This window comes from Chanodichthys erythropterus, chromosome 18 (assembly GCF_024489055.1).
Source record: "Chanodichthys erythropterus isolate Z2021 chromosome 18, ASM2448905v1, whole genome shotgun sequence".
Taxonomy (NCBI): Eukaryota; Metazoa; Chordata; class Actinopteri; order Cypriniformes; family Xenocyprididae; genus Chanodichthys; species Chanodichthys erythropterus.
Genome location: NC_090238.1, coordinates 34,938,282 through 34,964,985, shown reverse-complemented (window position 1 = coordinate 34,964,985; position 26,704 = coordinate 34,938,282). Strand labels below are relative to the sequence as shown.

Below are 26,704 nucleotides of genomic sequence, written 5' to 3'. Positions count from 1 at the left end.
TCGCGCACAGTTGAGTTCACAAGCCTTTCAAAGTATTCTCCATTGTCCATGAGCACAGAAAGACGTATTCAATGTGCGCACACTATCTAGGGGACTTGTTTTCAAACAGTCATTTGCACATCAGGGTTGCCAGGTTTTCACAACAAAACCAGTCCAATTACTTCTCAAAACTTGCCCAGTCGCATTTCAGGGGGATCCCCCGGCAATATTCCGGAGGGTAAAATCCACAGTTCCCGTGGTAAAATTTGCATTCCATGGGCTAAATATCATATTATTTGGGGTTGCTTCAACCCATGTAGATAAAAAAAACAATCTGCAGCAACAGTGTTAATGTAGCGACTTCACACATGCGCTGCTCTTCTTCTGCTCTTTTTCCCGTTGTGGCGGTTAGCAAACAGTGTTGCATTACCGCGCACACAGCCCCTTCTGAATTGGAGTGTGGATCAGCTGTGACTGACTGTATTCGTCGTCTAACTGTATGAACCAAACCATGACGTCCGTACCATACGGTTAGGGATGAATATGTACAAGATACACATATTCACACACGCAAAAAAAAAAAAAAAAAAAGTTTAAAAAGGACAAAACAGGGATGAATATTTTCAAAATTTAAAATATATAAAACTTCTGGACTTCATTAAATCGACAGGCCCACATGCAGTCAGGCTGGACTTCAGGAAGTGTAAGCTGCCCTGACCTCAACTCAGAGGAAGAGGTCTCCGTGGCCCAGACGCTGCAGGAGACCCCAGCCTGCACAGGTCCTCGGAGTGTACAGAGGCCATTCAATCCCTGTCTTAGGACAATCAGACCGGGACCCACGAGACATCCGTTACTATGGCAATGCCAGTTAATTCAAGCTTATGCGCCAAACACATACACAGAGCATTAGTGAAGCTCTTAGGTTATTCTTGCTCTCTGCCTCCGGCTCAGGGATTCAAGTTATACAACACCTTCTCCAACAATACGGAACCAGTGCGTGTCTTTCTACCAAGGGAAAAACCAGTGGTGGGCCGGAATGCACCAGACAAACCTGATGGTTTCAAACCAGGAACTCAAAGACAAAGATCATGATACACCCTAAATGATTCACTTTATATAACAACATAGTAGGGATTGGTGACAATAACCGGGTTTCCATCTCAGATTTGCACTAATCTTTTACAATATTTTCTAAATGTTGATAAAAAACTATTGCAAAATGATTGCATTGACAAACTGATGTCATGTGACTAAAACATTTTTTTTCCTCTTGGCTGTTTGTGTTGGTCTTTCAGACGAGACTCTTCTAAAGGAAAGAGAACAAGGCTTTGTGTGTGAAATTGCAGGGTCTGTAATTGTCCCACCTTCATAAACACAAAGATCCTGACACAATGTCCACTATGTGACAAGCATTCAGTTGCAAGTCACTTTTCTGTCCACACTAAAAGCAAAAAAGCAGCATGAAGCGACAAAAAAAAAAAAATACATGTTTGATGTTTAAAGTCAACATCAAATGGCATTCATTCACTACAGTTCGCTTTCACTGAAAAGAAAAGGGATATTCAAAGAGAAATAAGATGTTTGATTTTGACAACTTATTTTATTCATAGGTAATTAGTTGGATTGTAAAAACTCGTCTTCCACTCCACAATGAAGCCAGACATGAATGAATGTGAAACACAGCCAACATCAGTTTTTGAGGATGATTTTTTGACTGAAAGATGGAGGCTGAAGGTCAAGTTCAACTGTGAGGGCATTTCAAGTATCCCCAAGATGGATCTCAAAGATATTTTCTTTTACAAAAATCCCTTTTTAAGGACTATAATGAGCTTCTTCCGGGGATAGTGACATCACAAACCCCAAAAATTACATAAACCCCGCCCCTGGGAACATGCAACAAAGGGGGTGGAGCCATGTTAGGCTGCTTTGGAGAAGAGGAAGAGTTGTTGTAGTAAAGTGTTGTTGCCATGCCGTCATTTTACACTGTACTTCTTCACAAACGAGGGTCAATTCAATGCTGGATTTGCACAAAAGATGAACATGACGACACATGCTAGTTGATGAGTTGAATCAACTCCACAGCAACTACATAAATTTATCCACTAACCATTCAGAATCGTCCAGTTTCATGATAAAAGTTGTAACTTCTTCCTGAGTCTCTCCATCAGTGTCGACTCCGGTTTGAACAATGTAAGGCTGAACACAGTTACTGACAATCCTCATTTGTCTGCATGAGATTCTCCAGCTTTGTTGTTGTTGAGCTGTTAAAGCTCCGCCCTCTTCTGGAAAGCAGCTCATTTGCATTTAAAGGGACACACACAAAAAGGGTGTGTTTTTGCTCATACCCAAAAAGGGGGAAATTTGACAATCTATAATAAATAATCTGTGAGGTATTTTGAGCTGAAACTTCACAGACACATTCTGGGGACACAAGAGACTTATATTACATCTTGTAAAAGGGGCATAATAAGTCCCTTTTAAAAGGCTTGAATTTCATAATAATAGCCTAAATAGCTATTTGGATATTGGTTAACAAATCCCAAAACCCACATGTCTGACAATGGTCAAAAAGGAAAGCACAGCAGCATTTTAAATGAATCATGCACAATAAGTTCAGGAATGTGCAGTATAAAGTAAATGGATCAATTTTGACTGATTTGGAACAATTAGATTTCACTGTTAGTGGAACATCCCAGTGCGACGAGGCAAAAATAGAGAGCTAAAATGCATTATTTGTCATCACAGTCATTAGGACAGAAAGTTACATAGTATTGAGTTTGGTAAGGTCATGGAGTTAGACAGGTGCAAACACTGTCAGGGCAAAATAAGCATAACGAGCAATGAATGAAAACACCAGAATACGTTTGCTAAGAATGCAGCATCAGCTTGCAGGCATTTTTTTATGCTAATGGATCAAGGTTCAAATCAATTTTGAAAAATCAATACGATTTAAAGACTTTATCATAAAGCAAAAGTAATGGCAGAAACTGGTTATTTAGCTAATCCTCTGAGCATCTTCTCAGAAACAACACCATTCCACACATCTCATTAAAGAGTCTCTGCCAGCTGAGCAACTATTGAATAAATGATAATGTTGCTGTTTTAACTGTCAATCACACAACTGTACTAGAGAGATAACTTCTCCTGGGGAGGTGCTTCAGGACTCCGCAGCGCTCAGAGCAGAATGGACTGATGCTTTGCTCGGCAAAGACAACTTGCTTGTTTCTGTAATGCCATCATTAACTGTATTTAAATATTACAGAACTACAATCGCTGTTGTCTTGCTTTGTACACTCTGAAATACCAAAAACCCCAAGAAGAATATAGGAACTTTTTTTTCCTCCATCTTCTGCTGTGATTCTGAGGCAAAATCCGAAGAATTCTGAGGAATGGATTATCAATATACATATTCAAATTAGCAATTGGCATCAGTTATGAGTTGAACTTTTTGGATGAGGAGCATGTCCGATTCTACTGAAATCTCTTGAGCTATCTCGAGTTAAGTCCAACTATAAAGAAAAGGAAAATAGTTTAAAATGTGCCAGAAATATTGGTTAATATTGGTTTTATATATTAAAGGTCACGTTTTTCGTGTTTTTTTGAAGCTTTGATTGTGTTTATAGTGTGCAATATAACATGTTCATGTTTCACGTGTAAAAAAAAAACAGTATTTTTCACATAATTTACTTATCTGTATACCGCTGTTTCCACTGTCATAAAAACGGGCTGATGACTTCCTTGTTCTATGAAGTCCCTCCTTCAGAAATACGTAACGAGTTCTGATTGTGCCAGCGGTTCCTGTGTTGTGATTCGACAGCAGCTTAGCACACCCAGAGCCATAGAGAGAGCGCACCTTGCCCGGAAAGGTCACGCCTCTTACCATAACGTGTGCTGCACAAGTGCACATAGTTTTACATGTGGATTATAATTTTCGGGAACAGAGTTAAACATAAATTGTAACCATTGATCTCTAAGTACAGCGTCCCTGGGAAGGCCAAACAAAGGTGATTGGACTGCGGGATGAAAATAACAGCGTTTCGACGACATGGCGACAAACACACTCTACAAACGCAACTCTTGCTCTTCTCCGTGGGAGCGCAACAAGACCACGCCCCCTTTTTTGTGTATTCCTGTGGGAGGAGGTTAGTCAAAAAAGTGGTTTTAGTGACGTCATTAAAGAAGGAAGTAGAGCGATGTAGTCCAAACTGGCCGTTCGATGTAGGCGACTTCTGTTAAATAAAATATTTCGCTTGGCATTGAACTTTGAGCTTTAAAATTTTACAGAATTTATTTATACTCTAATAACAACATTACACACTAACTAAAGTTTGAAACATGGGATCACGAAGAATGGGACCTTTAAAAAAAAAAAAAAAAAAAGCAATTAGGGATGCACTATGAAAAATAACATTGAACTTAAACGTGATTATTGCTTAAACGCGATTCTTAGTGGGATTATGAAATCGCAAAGCCTGCGATTATTTTTTTTATACACAGCTTGTCAATGAATTACGGCTCCAAATGCTAATCCATCTGAAAGCACTGAGTTGGAGTCGCTTATGATGTGCATTTGAAAAACCAACATGCGTCAAACATCTTTCCAGACGTGAGAAGCATTTGTTAACATATTGTCCAACAAAAGACAACATTTAATAACATGTTTTTACTCCAAACTCACTTCATAATGACAGTTGAGATGTGAGATGATGTGGCTTCTTACACAGAATAAGGCAGTCGTGTGTTTATTTAACCTACCTATATTGTAGTTATATAAAATATTCATAGGCAGATTTGCTAATCCATGGATTAGGTTTATTTGACAAGTTGTAAGGAACACTTTCGAGCCCAACCTTTAGTGTAATTTGTTAGTTTTACTCGCGTTTTCACAGTTTCCTCTATTAAATCCAGTCATGCAGCAGGTTCTTTTGCACTCAGTCCAGCTGAGGGAGCGGCGGGAAAGTGACGTCGATGCATACCGTCTATTCAGCTACAATCTTCTTCTGCGGCAGGCCCTATTTGGAGTTTCTGCACAAGAGAGCCCTCTGGCTTTCAGATGGAGCAGCATTTACTACTGATCACAGAGCCGTACAGCTCTGACAAGCTGCGCATAAAATAATCGCAGCCTTTGCCAAATCACGTGCGATTTAATCGTGATAAATCATGCAGCCCTAAAAGCACTCAATCAATCAATCAATCATTCTAAAAACTTTTTTTCAACGTTTTTAAAAGGGGAAAAAGCCTTTAAAAAAAAGAAATACTAACATCATAAATTATAAATGATTAATAATTCATAAATATTATTTTTTTTTGGGAAGTCAAACCACACGACAGTTTACAACCTGTAGGAAATCCCGACTTGTATTACCGATTTGTCACTCATTAGATTCATTCTGTGTATTACCTTATATTTTAAGAGCCTATGATATAATTTCCTGTTTGAAGTTTAGTTTTTTTTTTGTGCATGTTGGTTTAACCACATGATTTTGATTTGAAAGACAATATTAAAGGATTAGTTCACTTCAGAATTAAAATTTCCTGATAATTTACTTATATTTTTTGAGGAAAAAACATTCCAGGATTTTTCTCCATATAGTGGACTTCAACAGTTTTCAACAGTTACCAAGGGTCCAAATTGCAGTTTCAGTGCAGCTTCAAAGAGCTCTACATGATCCCAGATGAGGAATAAGAGTCTTATCTAGGTCATTTTCAAAAAAAAATATATATATATTTATATATATTTTAACAACAAATGCTCATCTTGCACTGCTCTGCGATGCGCCACACATTACGTAATCATGTTGTAAAGGTCACGCGTGACGTAGGCAGAAGTACCGCTGTAGGGCTAAAAACTCAAAATTGTCTGATATTGTCGTTTTACCTTTTTTGTAAAGGGCATTTGACATAGGGTGCGTTCACACTTGTAGTTCGGTTCGTTTGGTTCATTTGGTCCATTTGGTCCGGACCAAAGAAGAAAAAAAACATTTAGTCCTGGTCCGATTAGCATTCAGATTGGCAATTTTATCACCGAACCGAAAGATACCGAACCTAAAGGCATAGGGATACATTCACAACCTGATTGGTCGGATTTTATGACGTATTGCCTATTTTGAGACTGAACTTACCGAACATCCAAAACAATGCTGTGTGCTGAGGTAAATGCGTTTGTTGTGTGTGTGTAGCGGTGCGTAGCCTGCATGTGATGGTATTTTGGCCAGCTGGAAACTCGTGAAGAGCTTATAAAATGTGTAAAGGAGTCAAAACTGCGCATCTGATGCCTGTGATGGGACTATGACAAGAAAATCCGCCATGCGTGAGGATTCTGTCCTTTTTAGGGTCTCATCTTCCCGTTTTTGGTTTGGTTACATGTCCGTGTTGTGTTCATATATCATTCGAACCGCACCAGAGTTCGTTTGGAAGCGGACCGAGACCCGTCTTTTCAGCGGTCTCGGTCCGCTTGTTTGGTGCGCACCAGGGTTCGGATGGCAGCATTCACATATGTTCAAATAAACCGTACTCACCGAGCAATCGCACCAGGGTTCGTTTTAATCGAACCAAACATGACAAGTGTGAACGCACCCTTAGTCTTTGCATGTTCGCTTTGTAGACACTGAACAGGTACTTCCGCCTACTTCTGCTAGATTTGTGGTTAAAAAGTATATACAATTTTTTTTTTTTTTTTTAGAAAACAGTTTTGCTAGATAAGACCCTTATTCCTCGTCTGGGATTGTGTAGAGACCTTTGAAGCTGCACTGAAACTGCAATTCTTATTCAAATGTTCCCATTAGCTTTAACTTTATTGCAATCAATAAAACTGGTTTATTGTCAAATTAGATAAGTGTGATAACTGCACTAAAATATAAATTCTCCATTAAAAAGTCAACCATTGATGATTTTGAGTTGATTTGTGTTGATTCTTCTTTTAGGAGACAACTTTATTTATTGTGCACTTTGATTTTCAAAAACTTATAGCTGTTGGTGAAAGGTCTATTACACACTGCATGAAAAAAAAGCATAATAGGGGCACAAATAATAGTAATAAAAGATTATGCCAAACTAATTAAGTTCTTTTCAAGAATTTAATTCTTTTAATGAGGCTTTTATCCTCATTATGATATCAGAACAGTTGTATCACCCTGACATTCTGATCTTCAAAAAATATCAAATAACTTAATTCAGAAATTGAAAACATGTTCATGGTAGAAAAAAGACGTATTCAAGTCACTGCATTAATGAATTGCATTTTTCAGATATTTTTGAACAATTTAATAGAAATGCCATCACAAGAAGAGTCACGTCATTGACCCTTCTGCAAAGTTCTGAAGGCACAGATGATCCTGGCCAGAGATTTACAGAAGATTCAACGAGGCTCACTTCAGCACAAACAAAACGTTAAAGCAACTGCATTTTCCCCAAGGTGGATGGAGAACAAAATGCATTTTCAAAATGTACCACGTAATAGTCTATGGCTATTGTACCAGAGAGAAAAATCTGAAATTTGCTTGCTTTGTGGCATCATACATCAAGTACTCCCATGACCAACTGCAGGGCGAACTCCCGCACAGACCGGACACATATTAGAGATAGCAGACACCTGGCACAGCTTCCCAAAATACCATACATCTCTGCTCACTGTGTCCTGTCCATTAGCTTATGTTTCTCCCTACTCAAACCTGAACCCATTCCCAAAAGAGCCAAGTTCAACGCCACCAATCGCAATGCAGTCGATTTCCATCATTTCTGTGGCTGTTCATGGTGGTCTGTTTTGAATTTTTTTCCCTCTGATTTTCTTGGCACATTTATTCTACGCTGGAGTCTAGGAGAAGCCTCCCTTCTGGGAGAAGAAAAGAGAGCCAGAGAAAAGCCGTTAGCTCAATGAGAGAGAATTCAGGCCGACTACCTTCTCCATCAAGTGTGAGGGAGGACAAAGGAGGAAGAGAATGCTAAGGCTTTGTTTCTCCCCTTGCAGGGCATTGTTTTAACCATTGTGGCTCCACTTCCAAATTCAATACCCCAAAATCCACTCAAAAGGAAAACCATGATTGTATTGGAGCTATCAGGAGAATTACAAATGCTTCAGCGCAAGAAGGTGTCTGGGGTGCTTTAACGAGATCCAAATGATAGTTTTAGTACGGCTGCGCTAAGTGTATAGGGTGCACAGCAGAGGTCTGAACATGGAGGTGGAAAATTGTGCAAAACTGGCTTCGTTCCAGTCTGAGGTTGGTCAATGTGCTTCTTTTGGTCCACTCTAGACCGATGAGAGAAAAGGAGAAACAGAGAGAGAGCGCAGCAGATGTCGTCGATATGTATCAGGTGATGCAGTAGCCAGAGGTATGGAGGCCCTTGGAGACTCTGCTGGATGGAGCGCCTGGGGCCATTTTCAGCCTCAGCAGCCAAAGATGTTGCAAACACTGGGAGGAGCGTGTAACAGATATTTACGCAATGATCTTAAAGTCCTGAACGAAGGCATTCTCAAACCTCTGATTCATCTCCGTCCAGTGAGAACAGCAACTGTTCAGAATCTGCTAACCGCATGCTGATTATTACAGACCCAATACTGCCTATTTTTGTCTGAATAGTTTGTGAAACAGTATGCATTATTCAACCGTTTCAAAAAGTGATATGCTCACATGAATGTTTGTCAAAATTGAAACATCTTAAAGGATTAGTTCACTTGAGAACTAAAATTTCTTGATAAATTTACTCACCCCAATGTCATCCAAGATGTTTATGTCTTTCTTTCTTCAGTCGAAAAGAAATTAAGGTTGAGGATTTTTCTCCATATAGTGGACTTCAACAGTTACCAACGGGTTGAAGGTCCAAATGTCAGTTTCAGCGCAGCTTCAAAGAGCTCTACATGATCCCAGACGAGGATTAAGAGTCTTATCTAGTGAAACGATCTGTCATTTTCTAACAAAAATTAAATTTAAATGTCTTTTAACCACAAATGCTCGTCTTGCACTGATCTGCGGTGCTCCACGCATTACATAATCATGTTGGAAAGGTCACGCGTGACGTATTCCATCTCATTTTCTCTTCAAACAACATTTTACCTTTTTTTTGTAAAGCCCGTTTGACTTAGTCTTTGCACGTTTGCTTTATAAATACTTCCACGTGACCTTTCCAACGTGATTACATAATGCATGGCGCATCGCAGAGTAGTGCAAGATGAGCATTTGTGGTTAAAAAGTATATACATTTGAATTTTTTTTAAGAAAACGAACAATTGTTTCGCTAGATAAGACCCTTATTCCTTGTCTGGGATCATGTAGAGCTCTTTGAAGCTGCCTTTAATTTGGACCTTCAACCCGTTGGTAACTGTTGAAAGTCCACTATATGGAGAAAAATCCTGGAATGTTTTCCTCAAAAACCTTAATTTCTTTTCAACTGAAGAAAGAAAGACAAACATCTTGGATGACATGGGGGTGATTAAATTTTCATTAGTGATCTAATCCTTTACAGGGATAGTTCAGCCAAAAATTAAAATTATGTCATCATTTACTCACCCTAATGCCATTCAAAACGAGTTTTGTTTGTCTTCAAGCAAGTACAGTTGAGCTTTTGTGTTTACCAGATTTAATGTGTTGATCAATGTTTATATATACTATATGAAATTTAATATGGTCATCACCTTATAAAGTGATCATGCCTCTTTAGAAGACTTGGATTAAACCACTTGATTCATATGGATTACATTTACAAGTGTCAGATTGTTGGACTTTCAATGGACAAAAACGATGAGAGAATATTAAATAAATGTCGTGTTCTGCAGATGAACGAAAGTTTAATGTGTTTGGAACAACATTAGGGTGAGTAAATAATGACAAAATTTTCATTTGAGGGTGAACAACCCCTTTAAAAGGTGGTGAAAACTGTGGCAGATATTACTCCAGTCCATCTGACAGAGAAATGTTTTAACACTAGAAACATCCAGACAGAAAAGAAGAATTTACGGACTGCCAATCGGATGTTCACGTTAAACCATAATGTGTAAATTCACTAATAATGCACCTGATCAAAGATCAGCTTTTCTTCAGGTTAGACCAAGTTTATCATCTCTCCAGCCTCAAGAGTAAACTTCCCAAGCCAAATACTCTCATTATAGCAATAATTACACATTGGACACTGTACGCACACATTCATTCTCCCTAAATCAGCATAGCCGGGATCCTAATGGATAATTGATACCAACAGGGAATCAGTTCCTGAGCCAAATGCAATCACTGAAAGGGATAGATAACCCAAAAATGAAACTTCTGGGATCATTTACTATTTACTATTATTTATAAATCTAGGTTAAAATGTAGGAGGGACCGTGCCTTTTCTGTAGTTGGTCCTAGACTCTGGAATGATTTGCCCATTTCAATTAGACTGTTTTTAAATCTAAGTTGAACACATATTTGTTTGATAAGGCATATAATACATGTTGAAGCACCCTTACATTGTCGTTTATTGTTATCTTTTAATGCCGAAGCACCAATTTTAGTCCATTTTATGGTATGTTTTTACAATTCTCTGTGTATGTGTTTTATTGCTTAATTTTAGGTCTTAGTGTTTTTAGCTATTGTAAAGCACAGTGAAGTGTGCTATATAAACAAATTGCCATTGCCATCATTTACCGTTTCAAACCTGTATGACTCTCTTTCTTCCGCAGAACACAAAAAGAGATATTAGGCACAATGATAGCCTCAGTCACCATTCACTTTCATTGTACAGAAAAGCCAATGAAAGTGAATGGTGACTGAGGCTGTCATTCTCCCTAACATCTCCTTTTGTGCTCAGCGGAAGAAAGAAAGTCATACAGGTTGGAAACATCATGATCAAAATTTTCATTTAGGGATGAACCGTTACTAATTGAGTTCATTATTAGAGAATTGTGAACCCCTTTTAAATGTGACCCATAGAAGTGCATTATTGGCATCATCTTTCTTTATGAAAACAGACCAATTTATGCATCTCAATTAAGTTAATACTTTGAAACAAAGCATTATATATTCTATATTTTATATCTTGAGTCACTAGAATCAATCTACTGTCTTAAACTTTATGTGCCAAAACTTTCTCACTTCATCCATTACCTTCAATATCTATAAAAAGTCAATTGCAAGACACAGATTTGACACTGTACCATCCTCTCCCAGCGTTTCTGACCCGTCAGAGTGTCTAAAGTGGGGCGTGCAGCTCAAACTTTAACTTTAAAGAAACCCAACGCTTCTCTTCAGTGTAAATTTAAGAGTTACCCGCTTGTTACTAACACTCAATGACACGCGCTACATCATGCTAACGGCAATAAATGTAGCGCCCGTTAGTAGTAAAAACAGTCTCGGGGTCCCGAAACGAGAGTGTTCCTCTTCATCTCTCTGCTCGCAATCACCATCATCATCCTCTCACTGTAGTCCTACAGTACTTTAAAAAATAAAAGAGGAAGGACAAACCAAAAACTGCTAAGCCTTGTTGCGAAAAGGCATGAACGAGAGCGACACACACAAAAGGGCACGACATTTTTTACCCAGCATGATCTCTTACCTCCGACCCGGTACATGTTGGCTGCCATGACTGCCCCCGGTCCTGCCTGGCGTCTCCAGGTAGGGCTTTCTCTCTCCGCCGCCGCCGCCGCTGAGTGCTGTGCGCTGGAAAATGGTGGATTGATCAATACGAAGCGGACTAGTGAAGGGATCTTAAAGAGACAGTGCACATATTTTTATGAAGTCGCGTTGCACGGGGCGGTGTGAGGGATCTCTTTCAGAATAACCCGCGTGTTTAGAAACACCTTCTCAACAAAGCGGGATCCTCACGCAGGAGCAGGGACTCGGGCCACGGGGCTGGTGAGAGCGCGAGAGGGAGGGGATGGGGGTCTGGATGGGCAGCATCACAATCGCGTTTCCCCGCCTACTTCAAATGACCAAACCATTGCTGTACTACTTTGGACCCACTAGAGGCGAAATGAAACAAATAAACAACTGTTGCTCTCAGACTGAGTTTGAAACTAAACAAGTATAAGAGGACAAGGAAAGAAATTCCTCTCTGCTTAAGATGAAAATGTGATGGTGTTGGATATGGTGCCATGAGTCCAAAGATAGCATCCCTGTGTCTATATGATATTCTGGTGATGATTTGGCTGGGGTATGTTGCTATGTGGTTGCTAGGGTGTGTGGTTGGTTGCTAGGGTGTGAGTAGGAGCCCACACAAAGACTCTGATAGGAATCTTTTTCAATGTTACAGGATTAGTTCACTTTCAAATTAAAATGTCCTGATAATTTACTCACCCCCATGTCATCCAAGATGTCCATGTCCTTCTTTCTTCAGTCAAAAAGAAATTAAGGTTTTTTATGAAAACATTCAAGGATGTTTCTCCATATATAGTGGACTTCAATGGACTCCAAACAGTTCAAGGTCAAAATTACAGTTTCAGTGCAGCTTCAAAGCGTTCTACACGATCCCAGATGAGGAATAAGGGTCTTATCTAGAGAAACCATCACTCATTTTCTAAAAAAAAATATAAAAAATTATACATTTTAACCATAATTGCTCATCTTGAACTAACTCTCTTCTTCTTCTCTATTAGAATTCCGGCAGTGTAGACACTGCTAAGTGTATTACTGCCCTCCACAGGTCAAAATTTGAACTAAATTGTTATATACTTGCACTAGCATATTGTATATGACAATTTAGTTCAAACTTCTCAAAGAGAAGAAGAAGAAGAGAGCTAGTTCAAGATGGTTAAAATGTATAAATTTTATTTTTTTTTTAGAAAATAAGTGATGGTTTCTCTAGATTAAACCCTTATTCCTTGTCTGGGATCATGTTGAACGCTTTGAAAATGCAATGAAACTGTAATTTTGACCATTTGGAGTCCATTGAAGTCCACTATATGGAGAAAAATCCAGGAATGTTTTCATCAAAAACCTTAATTTCTTTCCGACGGAAGAGAGAAGGACATGGACATTGGATGACATGGGGGTGAGTAAATTATCAGGACATTTTAATTTGAAAGTGAATCCTTTAAATCTGTTTTTGTTGTTGTAGTTTGCGTTGCTTCATTGCATTAGCTGCGTCTCATTTCGGAGGCTGCATCCACCAGAGGTCGCATTTGAAGGCTGCATATGTCATCAAGGATGTCTTATTTAAGAAAAGTAACCGTAATAAAATTTAATGTTATTCCTTGTGAAGTGTAAAATACTGCACTTTCTTTCTTACTTTGAAATCTAACGGTTACTTTTCTTAATTAAAACCACCTATGCATCCTTCAAATGTGACCTCCAGAGGATGCAGCCTTCGAAATGAGTCACAGCTATTGTTTTGTTTTGTTTTGTTTTGTTTTGTTTTTCCCCGCCAGGCAAACATCTTTAGTCTACTCAGTATGTAAGAGAAAGTTCTGGGGGGAAAAAATCAGATTTACCTGCCCAGCAATAGTTAGAGACAGTCTGAATATGCCTAGTTCCCTATACTATGAAAAGAGTAGTATGTCCGAAATTCATACTTTCATTAAACACTATGCAAAAAGTACCCGGATGACTACTTCTGGCATGTAGTGCACTTCTAATGGACACTTCTTTACTATTCCATGAGGAGTTGTGAGTGGAAGTGAAACGAAACTGATGCTGTAAGTCACATGACCAATTGCGACATGGTAAGTATGTCTGGATTTCATTCATATTACAGAGAACATATATTTTAACAGTAATTTTTATTCAAATATAGTACCTCAGACACTATGTGATCTCGGAAGGGATAGTGGCAATGGAAATACTCACTGCTGGAAATATCAGCATAGTTTGTCACCAATATATTTTGTGTTTTGAATGCTAGTCTCTCCATAAGCCCCTTTAAGGGATAGTTCACCCAAAAATGAAAATTATTCCTTGATTTACTCACCCTCAAGCCATCCTAGGCGTATATGACTATCTTCATTCAGACGAACACAATCTGAGTTATGTTTAAAAAAATATCCTGGCTCTTCCAAGCTTTATAATGGGAGTGAACGGTGCCTGAGATTTTGAAGCCCAAAAAAGCATATCCATCCATCATAAAAGTAATCCACACAGCTCCAGGGGGTTAATAAAGGCCTTACTGGAAGCTAGTGATTACAGTTTATGATGTTAAATATGGATATTTTTCTTACAAAAATGCATCGCTTCCCTTCAGAAGGCTTTTATTAACCCCCTGGAGCTGAATGGATTACTTTTATGATGGATGGATGTGCTTTTTTGGGCTTCAAAATCTCGGGCACCGTTCACTCCCATTATAAAGCTTGGAAGAGCCAGGATATTTTTAATTTAACTCCGATTCATCTGAAAGAAGATAGTCATATGCACCTAGGATGGCTTAAGGGTGAGTAAATCATGGGATAATTTTTTGGGTGAACTACCCCTTTAACTATCAAGACTTCTTTGGTCAATCAGTTTTGCTGGTCAACAGCATGGTGTGGAAATGCATGCAGGTCTTTTCAGCTGTCTAATGTATTTTATTAATCCCGGGCTGAAGCCTCTTTTAACCCTTGATAATGTTTTACATTTGCAATTTTAGGGGTGCTAACCCTTCTTGTATTCACTTTTATGGACAAGTGGATTTCATTAGCCCAAGCTTAAAAATGGCTCTAGGTTAATATGTCAAGGGTGAAAAGCCTAATGGTCATCTTGTGGAGCTATAGGCGAAATGTTTTTAATGACTACCAAGAGCTGTCTTTCAGCCTGAAGCACATTCAGGTACATAATAAAGAAATGTGATAGTTTCTAAGTCTGTTTAAGTTCTGAGCGAGTAGTCTAAACACTGGTTGACAGTTACTAAACCAGATTTTTATAAACTGAAGTCTTGTTTTATTTATTTGTTCACTAGCCTTGGAATAAGCTCAAAGTCTCGAAAGCCAGTTTATAATTATACTTTCCCAGCATACACAACTACAGAGATTTAGCTTCTTCTAAGTTTGGTCTGAGGGAAACGCAGAATACCACTTTTCAGAAAGGCATTGTGGGTGGCGCATGTTCACATGCATAGTAAACTGGTCATGAATTAATCTCAAATAAAAGATGAGAATTTATTAACATTTGCCATCCATTCCTTTCTATCTGTAATCATCTCAATCATTCTATCTATACACTCTAAAATATGATGGGTCAAAAACAACCCAAGTTGGGTTAAAATGGACAAACCCAGCAGTTGGGTTAAATGTTGTTTTGTTGTTGGGTTAAACTATTGTTGAAAAATTACTATATACCTGGGTTAAAATGAACCCAAAATGGAAATTAAAAATCAGACACATAATTACTAAAGGCAATCATAATAATAATCAAAAGATGAACATTTATTAATAAGCAATATAATAAATGTTTATTGTTTAATTATTATTCAATAAACTTAATTATAAATGTTCATTTAATAAACACATTAATAAAATGTTAATTTCCAACATACTTTGGGTTCATTTTAAGCAAGCAATACAGTCATTTTTAAACAATAGTTGAGTTAAATAAAATTTCCCAGCATGTTGGCAAACATTTAACCCAACCGCTGGGTTAAAACAACCCAAATGCTGGGTTTGTCCATTTTCAACCCAACTTTGGTTGTTTTTAACCTCACATTTTTAGAGTGTGCACTTGTTTCAACCCAAATTTGGTTCAAATATGGACAGAACCAACCGTTCGGTTAAAAATTTAATTTTAAAATTTAACCCAGTGGATGGGTTTGTCCATATTTGACCCAACTTCATTTTAAGCAAGCAATACAGTAATTTTTAAACAATAGTTGAGTTAAATAAAACTATCCAGCAGGTTGGGCAAACATTTACCCCAACAACTGGGTTAAAACAACCCAATTGCTGGGTTTGTCCATTTTCAACCCAACTTGGGTTGTTTTTAACCCCACATTTTTAGAGTGTGTTTTTATATATATAAAATTAAATTTTTTACATTTTAAAAATATTTACAAAAAATAAAAATAACTCTCAGATTCAATCTTATCTACATCCTTACATAAATGTAACTTTGTGTACATTGATTAATGCTGTTATGCTTTCAAAGTCAAATCAAAAAGTAAAAAAATGCCATAATTGGAACAATAATAATTAATCTAACTGACAATTTATAATATAATCATCTAAGAATGAAATTAGATTCCTGTTCCTATCTTAGAGTTGATTTATCAAAATATCAATATATTCAGTAAGAATTCAGTCATTTAAGCCATTTAGAATGGGTTCCGAAGTATGATATAAAATAGCTTTAATTTTTAATTCTATAACACTGAAAATGTTTCATAACATCACAAAATGATACTAAAACTGTAATTTGCCCATCATTGTTGTCATTTGTCTGTGTCTGATGCATCAGATTAAATCAATTTTGCTAACAAAATCCAATGAGATTACTTTATTCAAAGAATATAAACTCACACTGGTACACAGATGTGACATACAAAAATAGGTCATGAATAAACAGGGCCGTCATCGCCCACTCATTGGTCGCAAAGGAGGGGGGACCCCGTGAATATAAGCAAATAAAGATGAAGATGATCATATATTGATTTGCAAAACATATGTGATCATAATCGCTCATGACTACTTAAACGAGGCCTGACACGTCTTAATAATGTCGTTTTGGTGGAGAAGCTTCATGGGAAGCTGAGTGGGATTTCGTGAGCGCTGGTTTTGGCACGGGATGGTAAGGCACCTCGTGTTTGGTGGTTGTTGTTAGTGAAGGCAGAGTGGAATGCTGTGGTGAGCAGCTGATTTACACCATATGAAAACCTTACAAACTGAGCTCTGCCTCGAGCTGTAATCTGTAATCACATGACCGGCCTCAGCCAATGGCAGGCTTTAACTTAGCCTCTGTGGAGACTCACAACAAAACAAGTCCGTACTGCTGATTTGTGTGAGTGCCTGCGTATTTATTGGTAAATATGTGTGTTTTCGGGGCCTGATTCAAATTGAAGCAATCAAATTAATCTCACAAGCAATCATGAAGCAGTAACGATGTGTTATGAAGTTGCAGTGTTAATTTGCTGCAGTCTGTCTATACCATGGACTAAATGCCTTTAACAAGCAGTAGAAGGATTGGGGATTCTTGTACTCTGTCTCTCGATCTTCCTCGCTCTCGGCAGAGCCCCAGCTGGCCTTCTCCCAGGGCCCTTGCTCTCGCACAGCAGGCAACTGCTAGAGAAACAGAAGAAATCAATTAAGGCGTGTGGCCTGATCAAGCTCCGTCTTTTCTTGTGTTCTTTTTATTACAGCCTTAATTACACCCAAACACGGTCCACAAATAATATAGCCATTGTCTTCCCCTTGGATGTTACTGTGAACTCGGATCCTTCAAAGCATATGATAGGAATTTAATCATATTTTCACACTGTCTGCATAATTCATGTAAAAAAGGCCACCCTTCAGAAATGGACTCTCCCAAACTCCCCCGCCTCTGTTCGTGACTTGGACTGTTCCAAAACTTTCCGGGGAGTTGGAAAACAAGATGTTATGGAGAGAGACTGCGTAGATGTGCTTGTTTATTGTAAATAATAGTTAGATTCGTCAGAAGTGTTGCAATCCAAAGATTTTGAGGATTATGTGTGTGCGTGCAACTAATTGTAAGTACATTTGCATAGTTATAATACGTTCATGATAGAGATTAAAGATCGCCATCGCGGCATTCCGCCTAAATGTTTACATTGTTAAATATGTTTGCACTTTATATTGTCACGTAAATTTCATGAGCCTCCCGTGTTATTTATATGGACAGTGTTTAATGTTATATCTTTATTATATAGTGTTGGATTGAAATGCGTTTCAGGGAACATGTACAGGCATGTCTATTTAGTGAGTCAGACGCATGCGCTGTTAACACTACATGCGCTGGGCACGCAGTACAGTATTATAATCATTTGTATAGAGTTTGTATTTGTGTAATTATATAATTCACTTTGTCTAGTTTTCTAATACCCTTTACCATGCTGATTATCGTTATAACCAGTATTCAAGTACTCACTTATAGATCTAGTACTGTTTATAGATCTGTGATTGTTTGTTTGTTTATTTATATTTTGTATATTGTTTATGTTTACAGAACCACACACACAATAAATCAACTACAAGTACCCCTGGTGTGAGACGTTATGTTCTAACCGGACATCCTGTGGTCGTTCAATTACTCCGAACCAAAAAAGAGTGAACAGTAGTTTTTTTCATGGTCCTTCGAGCCGGAGGAGTGAACTGCTACAGCCATGTCTTACCCAGAAAGAGAACCTCCTGCTGTGCGACCAAGGAGACGAGTTAACCCCCCAGCTTACCTTGAAGACTACGAGCTCAGTGAACCTGGTCCTCAACGACAGCAGCCACGGTCGCCTAGCTACCAGGGTGCACTGGAGGATGAACCACCACGTCGTTCTATATCCACTTCACCAGTCAGTCAAGCATCAGAGCACTCAGAATGGATATTGAATGACCAATGGGACAGCACTTCTGAAAGGCTGAGAGAGGAGAATGCTGCACTGCAACAGCAAGTAAAACAGTTACCAGAGCTTACAGCCATGTTAGAGGAGATGAAGCGGGAGAACGCAGCCTTGCAACGACAAGCTAGCCAGCTCCCTGAGATCATCTCAGCAGTCCAAGAGATGCGTCAACAGAATGCTGCGCTTTATCATGAGCTTAAAAACCTGAAATCGGACCGAAGACTTCCACCTGAGTTATCCACTGCACCAATGCCATCACAGCTCTCTCACTCTCCAGCAGCTCACATTCAGACTCCACAGCCAAGCTACCATCCAATACCAGCCCCACGCTCCAGGCTGCCACCTACCGCTAAGAGACAAATGTGCTCAGCTGGGCCAGAGGAAAGCCCAGGGCTGATTGAACATCTGAGAAACATGAACATTTCTTCCTCCTCAGATGAGAGAGCCCCCTTTACAGCACAGTATCGTGATTCACCGCAATTCAGGTATCCAGACTCTCCCCCGTATTCCCAGTCACGTCAGCTGCCTGAGTTTATGTTCCCATCACAAGACCAGAAAAGACCAGTCCATGCTGAATACACTTCAGAGCATCTCTTACCTTCATCTACCCAAGAGAAAATCTACAGAGGTCCAGCCCCTACCATCCCTTACCTGACATTTCCTGACCCTAGGGAGTTTTCAAGGCTGAGAATTGCATTAGAGAACATCCTGCCTGATGACGCCACAGAACACTTCAAGTTCCAAATCCTCACAGACCATCTGAAACTGGAGGAGGCTCTCCTGGTGGCGGACTCTTATAGCAATTCAAGGTCTCCCTTCACAAACACTATGAGAGCTCTGAATAAAATGTATGGTCAACCTCACCAACTAGCTCTGCAACGAATCGCTGAGCTGATGGATGGTGCTAACATACGCAGCGGAGATGTGAAGGCCTTCAGGATGTTTGGGCTGCAGGTGCGTTCACTTGTCAGTATGTTGCAGCAGCTGGGCCACAAAGGTAGTGTAGAGCTGGAATGTGGATCACATGTATCTCGACTCTTGAGTAAGCTGCCACATGATCTCAGATCCAGTTTTAAGAGATACACTCACCCACTACAAGTTGCTATTCCCACACTGCTGGACTTTGCGGATTGGCTGGAATATGAGCTTCAGGTACAGGAAGACAGTAGCCAGTATGGTTTGCCCTCAAAGCAAGACTACCCAGCACGCATCAGAGAGGTGAGAAGAGAACCTAAGCAGCCTCGCAGACCAACTACTATTTTCCTTGGGACTGAAAAGTCACCGTCCACGCTGACGTCTTCTGTCACGTCTAAACCAGTCAGCCTACCAGTCAAAACAGAGAAGGTAACCTGCAACAAGAAGCACCTTTTGGTACTGCATGACGTTAATGGTCAAGTCAAGTCACCTCAGGAGAGTACAGCTCCTTCTAGTGCAGTTTTGTATGTTGACCGCCCAACATCTGGCAGTAAAGTGCTGCTCAAAGTGATTAAGGTTCTAATCAAGAATGGTAACAGAGCGATGGAGGCTTATGCTGTGTTGGACGATGGATCAGAGCGAACCATCATTCTGCATGATGCAGTTGAGAAATTGGCAATTGAGGGGGAGCCCGAGGACCTTGTGCTTCGCACAGTGAGACAAGATACCCAGGTCATTCACGGGGCGGCAGTAACTTTTACTGTGTCCCCAATTGTGAACCCCAGTAAGGCCTACAAGATCCGTAACGCCTTCACAGCTAAAGTACTCGGCCTGGCAGAACATACTCACCCAGTCAATGTCCTGCAAAGGAAGTTCAAGCATCTTGCTGGGTTACCACTGCAACAGCTGAACAAGGTACATCCCGTGCTTCTCATTGGCTCTGATTGCCCCCACCTTATCACACCTATACAGCCAGTCAGACTGGGGCCCCCTGGTGGTCCGACAGCAGTAAGAACACGTCTGGGATGGACACTGCAGGGTCCAACTCAAGAATTGAGCAGTCATCTTTTCCCTGATCAGTGCTTCTTCACCTCGCTGCGGCCTGTCAATGACCTTTATGCAAACGTAGAGAGACTGTGGCAAATGGATGTTCTACCCTACCAGAGTGAAAAGGTAATCACCAGATCACGCCTAGACAAGGAGTCCATACAGCTTCTGCAAGAAAACACTGTGAGAGTGGATATTGATGGTGTTCAGAGATATGCTACTCCTCTGCTACGTATCAAGAACATGCCCTGTCTCTATGCAACTAAAGAAGCTGTCTTACCCCAGTTAAGAGGAATTGAGAAACGGCTTGACAAAGACTCTGATCTGGCTGCAGCATACAAAGAGGAGTTGGCCAAGTTAGTGCAAGCTGGGTATGTTGTCAAACTTAGTCAGGAGCAGGTGGACAGAACAAAAGAAGCCTGGTACATCCCGCACCACATGGTGCAGCATAATGGGAAGAACAGGGTGGTCTTTAACTGTTCATTCTCATACCAAGGGCACAATCTGAATGAGCTCCTATTGCCTGGTCCAACACTTGGTCCGTCCCTCCTGGCAGTCCTTCTGCGCTTCCGGGAGCACTCTGTTGCCATCAGTAGTGACATCCGTGGCATGTTCCATCAGGTACGCCTCTTGCCAAAGGATAAACCACTGCTGAGATACATTTGGAGAGACATGCAAAGAGACAGAATCCCTGATGTCTATGAATGGCAAGTGCTGCCTTTCGGGACTACTTGCAGTCCATGTTGTGCTTCGTTTGCTTTACAGAAGCATGTTCTAGATCACAGCCAGCCTGGAGAGGACACATGTTTTTCTGTGGAGAAGTCATTCTATGTTGACAATTGCCTTCAGAGCTTTGCTTCTCCTAACACGGCCAAGAACCTAGTCGACAAACTCTACAGCCTCCTAGCATCTGGGGGCTTTGAGTTACGACAGTGGGCTAGTAATGACCCTTCAGTTATCAGCCATCTGCCAGCCGATATTCAGTCTCAGAGCAGCATTCTTTGGCTACGTGAAGGTCACCAAAATGCCCAGGAATCAACTCTTGGCCTTCATTGGAAATGCCAGTCAGACACTCTCTCCTACAAACGACGCAAACCTGACTGTCAAGTGCCCACAATGAGAAGCATCTACCAGATTCTTGCTAGCCAATATGATCCCCTTGGCTACATTGTACCATTCACCACTCGAGCTAAAGTGATAGTACAAAAGTTATGGGACAAAAGGAGAGAGTGGGATGACCCGCGGCTACCTGAGGACCTATTAGCCACTTGGAAACACTGGGAGAGCGAGTTGGAAGACCTGCAGCACATCACTTTGCCCAGATGTTATTGCAGCAAGGAACTGGACTGCTCTACCAGCATTAGGCAGCTTCACATCTTTTGTGATGCCTCAGAGAAGGCCTATGGCTCTGTGGCTTACTTAAGAACAGAGAGCTCTCAAGGTAAAGTGGAGGTGGCCTTTGTAACAGCTAGGTCCCGTGTCGCCCCCAAAAAACAACAGAGCATTCCTCGTCTTGAGTTGTGTGCAGCACTCACAGGGGCGCAACTGGCTAAAGTCCTGAAAGCAGAGCTAACATTACCACTCAGTAGCATCACTCTGTGGTCTGACTCCACTACAATACTGACCTGGCTTTTATCAGATTCTTGCCGCTTTAAGGTTTTTGTGGGGACTAGAGTAGCAGAAATCCAGGACTTAACTGAATCTGATACCTGGCGCTATGTACAGTCTAGCAACAACCCAGCGGATGCCATTACAAGAGGAAAGTCTCCCTCTGATCTCACCAAAGACAGCAAATGGAACCAAGGCCCAGCTTTCCTCCGACAGACACCAGCCAGCTGGCCAGAGATGCCACCATTAGCCCATGTAACCCAAGACAGTGAGTTGAAAAGGTCAACCTTCTGTGGACTGGTAACTTCTGCTCTGTCATTACCAGATCCTCATCAATTTAGCACCTTCTCAGACTACTTAAAGGCCCTCATACAATACTCAAACAAGAAATCACCCTTGAGTGCCACTGCAGAAGACTATAAAGAAGCTGAGCTCACAGCCCTCCGTCACATCCAGATGGAATCATTCCCAGACGAGATGTTGCACTTGAAATCTGGTAAACCCATACCTAGCAATAGTCGACTGCTGTGTCTAGCCCCTGAACTGGATAACAGCACCAATCTCATTCGCGTCGGTGGTCGTCTCAGACAGATCAGTCCATTAGACGAAGATAACATCCACCCCATTGTCCTCAACCCACATCACCCACTCACCAAGCTGATTATCAAAGACTATGATGATCGTCTGCATCACCCTGGACCAGAGAGGGTGTTTTCAGAACTCAGGAGGAAATACTGGGTATTAAAAGGACGAGCAGCAGTCAGACATCATCAACGCCAATGCACTGAATGCCAGAAATGGCGAGCCAAACCTAACCCCCCCAGAATGGCAGACCTTCCACAAGCAAGGTTGAGAATTCACCAGCCAGTTTTCTATTCAACGGGGATAGATTGCTTCGGTCCCTATCTCATAAAGGTGGGACGCAGAAATGAGAAACGTTGGGGGATCCTTTTCAAGTGTATGACCACCCGTGCAGTGCATATTGATCTCCTTACAAGTCTGGACAGTGATTCATTCCTTATGGCCCTTCGCCGTTTTATTGCTCGGCGAGGCAAACCCTTTGAGATCCTTTCAGATCAAGGAACGAATTTCAAAGGTGGGGAAAGGGAACTTCGGGATGCCTTTGTAGCTCTTCAGCCTGAGATCCAGGCTCAACTTGCAAGCCAACAGATTGGTTTCGTGTTCAATCCACCCAATGCACCACATTTCGGTGGATGCTGGGAGCGGGAAATTCGATCACTGAAAACAGCCCTGCAAGTAACTCTCGGAGCCCAAACAGTCACTGAAGAAGTATTACGAACTGTTCTAATTGAAATAGAGGGTATACTGAATGCCAAGCCCATCGGCTACACATCTTCAGACATAGCCGACCCCGATCCAGTTACACCCAACATCCTGTTAATGGGGCGGCGAGACGCATCACTTCCACAAGTGACGTACCAAGATTCCGAACTCCTGAGCAGACGGAGATGGAGGCATAGTCAGCTGCTAGCTGATCACTTTTGGAAGCGATTCATCTGTAACTACCTACCTAGCCTTCAAACCAGACAGAAATGGATGTCAGAGAAGGACAATCTACGAGTAGGTGAAACTGTTATGATTGTAGACCAGCAGCTACCTCGTGCACTTTGGCCAGTTGGAAGGATTGTGCAGGGTTTCCCGGGGAAGGATAACCGGGTCAGATCAGCTGAAATTAAAGTGAAGGACAGAACTTACCTAAGGCCAGTGACCAAAATCATCAGCCTACCTCCACTGCCTGAGTGATATACCAATAACTTAACTCTTAGTAAGGCCTTTTTAATTGTTCAAATTCACATTGTGAATTTGGGGGCGGCTGTAAAAAAGGCCACCCTTCAGAAATGGACTCTCCCAAACTCCCCCGCCTCTGTTCGTGACTTGGACTGTTCCAAAACTTTCCGGGGAGTTGGAAAACAAGATGTTATGGAGAGAGACTGCGTAGATGTGCTTGTTTATTGTAAATAATAGTTAGATTCGTCAGAAGTGTTGCAATCCAAAGATTTTGAGGATTATGTGTGTGCGTGCAACTAATTGTAAGTACATTTGCATAGTTATAATACGTTCATGATAGAGATTAAAGATCGCCATCGCGGCATTCCGCCTAAATGTTTACATTGTTAAATATGTTTGCACTTTATATTGTCACGTAAATTTCATGAGCCTCCCGTGTTATTTATATGGACAGTGTTTAATGTTATATCTTTATTATATAGTGTTGGATTGAAATGCGTTTCAGGGAACATGTACAGGCATGTCTATTTAGTGAGTCAGACGCATGCGCTGTTAACACTACATGCGCTGGGCACGCAGTACAGTATTATAATCATTTGTATAGAGTTTGTATTTGTGTAATTATATAATTCACTTTGTCTAGTTTTCTAATACCCTTTACCATGCTGATTATCGTTATAACCAGTATTCAAGTACTCACTTATAGATCTAGTACTGTTTATAGATCTGTGATTGTTTGTTTGTTTATTTATATTTTGTATATTGTTTATGTTTACAGAACCACACACACAATAAATCAACTACAAGTACCCCTGGTGTGAGACGTTATGTTCTAACCGGACATCCTGTGGTCGTTCAATTACTCCGAACCAAAAAAGAGTGAACAGTAGTTTTTTTCAATTCAACTATGGCACACAATAAAAAATGACATATATATATATATACAGATCAGGCATAACATTATGACCACCTTCTCTAATATTGTGTTGGTCCCCTTTTTGCTGCCAAAACAGCCCTGACCCATCGAGGCATGGACTCCTCTAGACCCCTGAAGGTGTGCTGTGGTATCTGACACCAAGATGTCAGCAGCAGATCCTTAAGTCCTGTAAGTTGCGAGGTGGAGCCTCCATGGATCGGACTTGTTTGTTCAGCACATCCCACAGATGCTCGATTGGATTGAGATCTGGGGAATTTGGAGGCCAAGTCAACACCTCAAACTCGTTGTTGTGCTCCTCAAACCATTCCTGAACCATTTTTGCTTTGTGGCAGGAGCATTATCCTGCTGAAAGAGGTTCCTTCCTTGGAGCACTTTTGATAGATACTGACCACTGCAGACCGGGAACACCCCACAAGAGCTGCAGTTTTGGAGATGCTCTGACCCAGTCGTCTAGCCATCACAATTTGGTTCTTGTCAAACTCGCTCAAATCCTTACGCTTGCCCATTTTTCCTGCTTCTAACACATCAACTTTGAGGACAAAATGTTCACTTGCTGCCTAATATATCCACCCACTAACAGATAATCAGTGTCATTCACTTCAACTGTCAGTGCTCATAATGTTATGCCTGACATGCAAGTAAAATAACCCAGTGACCGAAGGAAGTGCTTGTATAATGGACACCAAGATTTATTGGTACAGAAGATCAAAACAGAAAAACACTTAAGCAGATCAAATGAGAAGACATCTGATCAACTTAAAAGTCACGCAGCACATAAAACAGGAAATGACACTCACATTATTGTCTACCTTCTGCAAGCCACTCAAAGCAGAAGTATTCGCTGCTAGTCAGTCTGTGGCTTGTTGCTGGTCATTAAATCTGCTTATTTTGTTCTTAATAAATGCAATTAATTTTGTTCTGTAATTAATGCAAATTATATAATTAGACTGTAATGAAATGTATCTATTTTCTGATATTAAATCTCAATAATTGAATGTATACTAAAAGATGTTGTACTGATTCTTGTCTTACCTAATGATTATTGAGCAATATAAAATAATTTTACACATAACTATTGCATCTTTTAATAATAGTAATGATACTTTATAGTAATTTTGTATTGTAAAATAGGTGCATTAAAAAGGGTGCATAGATAAAAAGCTTATGTAACTGTAGAGGGCAGCGTTAAAAATAAATGATTTTCAGGGGCATTAAATGATTATGAAGGCATTATATTTACATATAAAATATCAAAACTTTCAATTAATCAAAAAAATACTTAACATTAGACAGTGAATACATATATTTGGAGCCAATAAACCCACTGAAAATAACTAGAATAGAATATTATGATATATACCAAATGCTAGATAACACCACAATTCACAATAAGGATATTTTGCCCAGATATTTCTAATGTCTAAGACATTTTGTCACTCTTACAGACAATGTAAGGTTATTAATAGACGCAGTCTCACACAGATGCTAACAACAAGCTCACACCTGGAAAAAAATCTTTCAAACAAAGAGGTTGCATTCTGACTGTCACCAGATGACAGCAATATACTTTATATTCTGCATTATAAATTAAACAACAGAGCAGGGATGATGCACTTCACCATTATATTACTTTAGCTTTCTTCTTATATTCCAAAAAAGAGCATAGTTTCTGAGTTCTGCGAGTGAGCTGCATTCGGATGCACATTCTGCTGCTGACCAGCAGGGGGCGCTAGTGAACCATCTTTAATCACATGTCTTTGTCTTCACGCGCTCGCTACAGAACAAAGTGTACAATGCGCGCCCACGGAACACAGCAGCAGCACTGACACTGCTGACAGAGGAAATGACACTCAATTAATTGGCTCATCTCGCCTCTTTCACAACACATCAGGAGATTAGATTTGGGCCTGATGACAGATATTTTGTCACAGCAACCCCGACGCTGACCTCATCTCGTTCATTGTGTGATACAAAGCTTTTCTTTCCAGAACTATCGTTTTCCTCATCCTGTTCTCTGTGTAATGGCGTATTAGATTAGAA

The 26,704-nt window shown here is 40.3% G+C and overlaps 2 protein-coding genes across 5 annotated transcripts in view; one reads left to right on the top strand and one right to left on the bottom strand.

Moving 5' to 3' along the window:
• The window catches only part of mta1 (metastasis associated 1), a 59,645-nt gene extending 47,861 nt beyond the window's left edge, over positions 1-11,784 (bottom strand). For both annotated transcript variants that reach the window (XM_067366839.1, XM_067366838.1), the window contains exon 1: positions 11,503-11,784. In XM_067366839.1, the coding sequence (XP_067222940.1) occupies positions 11,503-11,530 (28 nt within the window). In that variant the 5' untranslated portion in view covers positions 11,531-11,784. The remainder of the gene's footprint in view (positions 1-11,502) is intronic.
• Positions 11,785-17,115: 5,331 nt separating this feature from the next.
• On the top strand, positions 17,116-25,433 carry LOC137006131 (uncharacterized). Of its 3 annotated transcripts, none has more exons than XR_010892476.1 (2): positions 17,116-24,029; positions 24,506-24,617. XR_010892476.1 is itself a non-coding variant. In XM_067366633.1 (2 exons), the coding sequence occupies exons 1-2, from the start codon at positions 18,181-18,183 to the stop codon at positions 24,608-24,610; spliced, it is 5,484 nt and encodes a 1,827-aa protein (XP_067222734.1). In that variant the 5' UTR covers positions 17,116-18,180; the 3' UTR covers positions 24,611-25,433. The 3 variants fall into 3 exon arrangements, 2 of the variants coding, with proteins under 2 accessions (XP_067222734.1, XP_067222733.1); XM_067366633.1 differs by having other exon boundaries at positions 17,116-23,559; positions 24,506-25,433; XM_067366632.1 differs by having other exon boundaries at positions 17,116-17,547; positions 18,024-24,591.
• Positions 25,434-26,704: the final 1,271 nt, after the last annotated feature.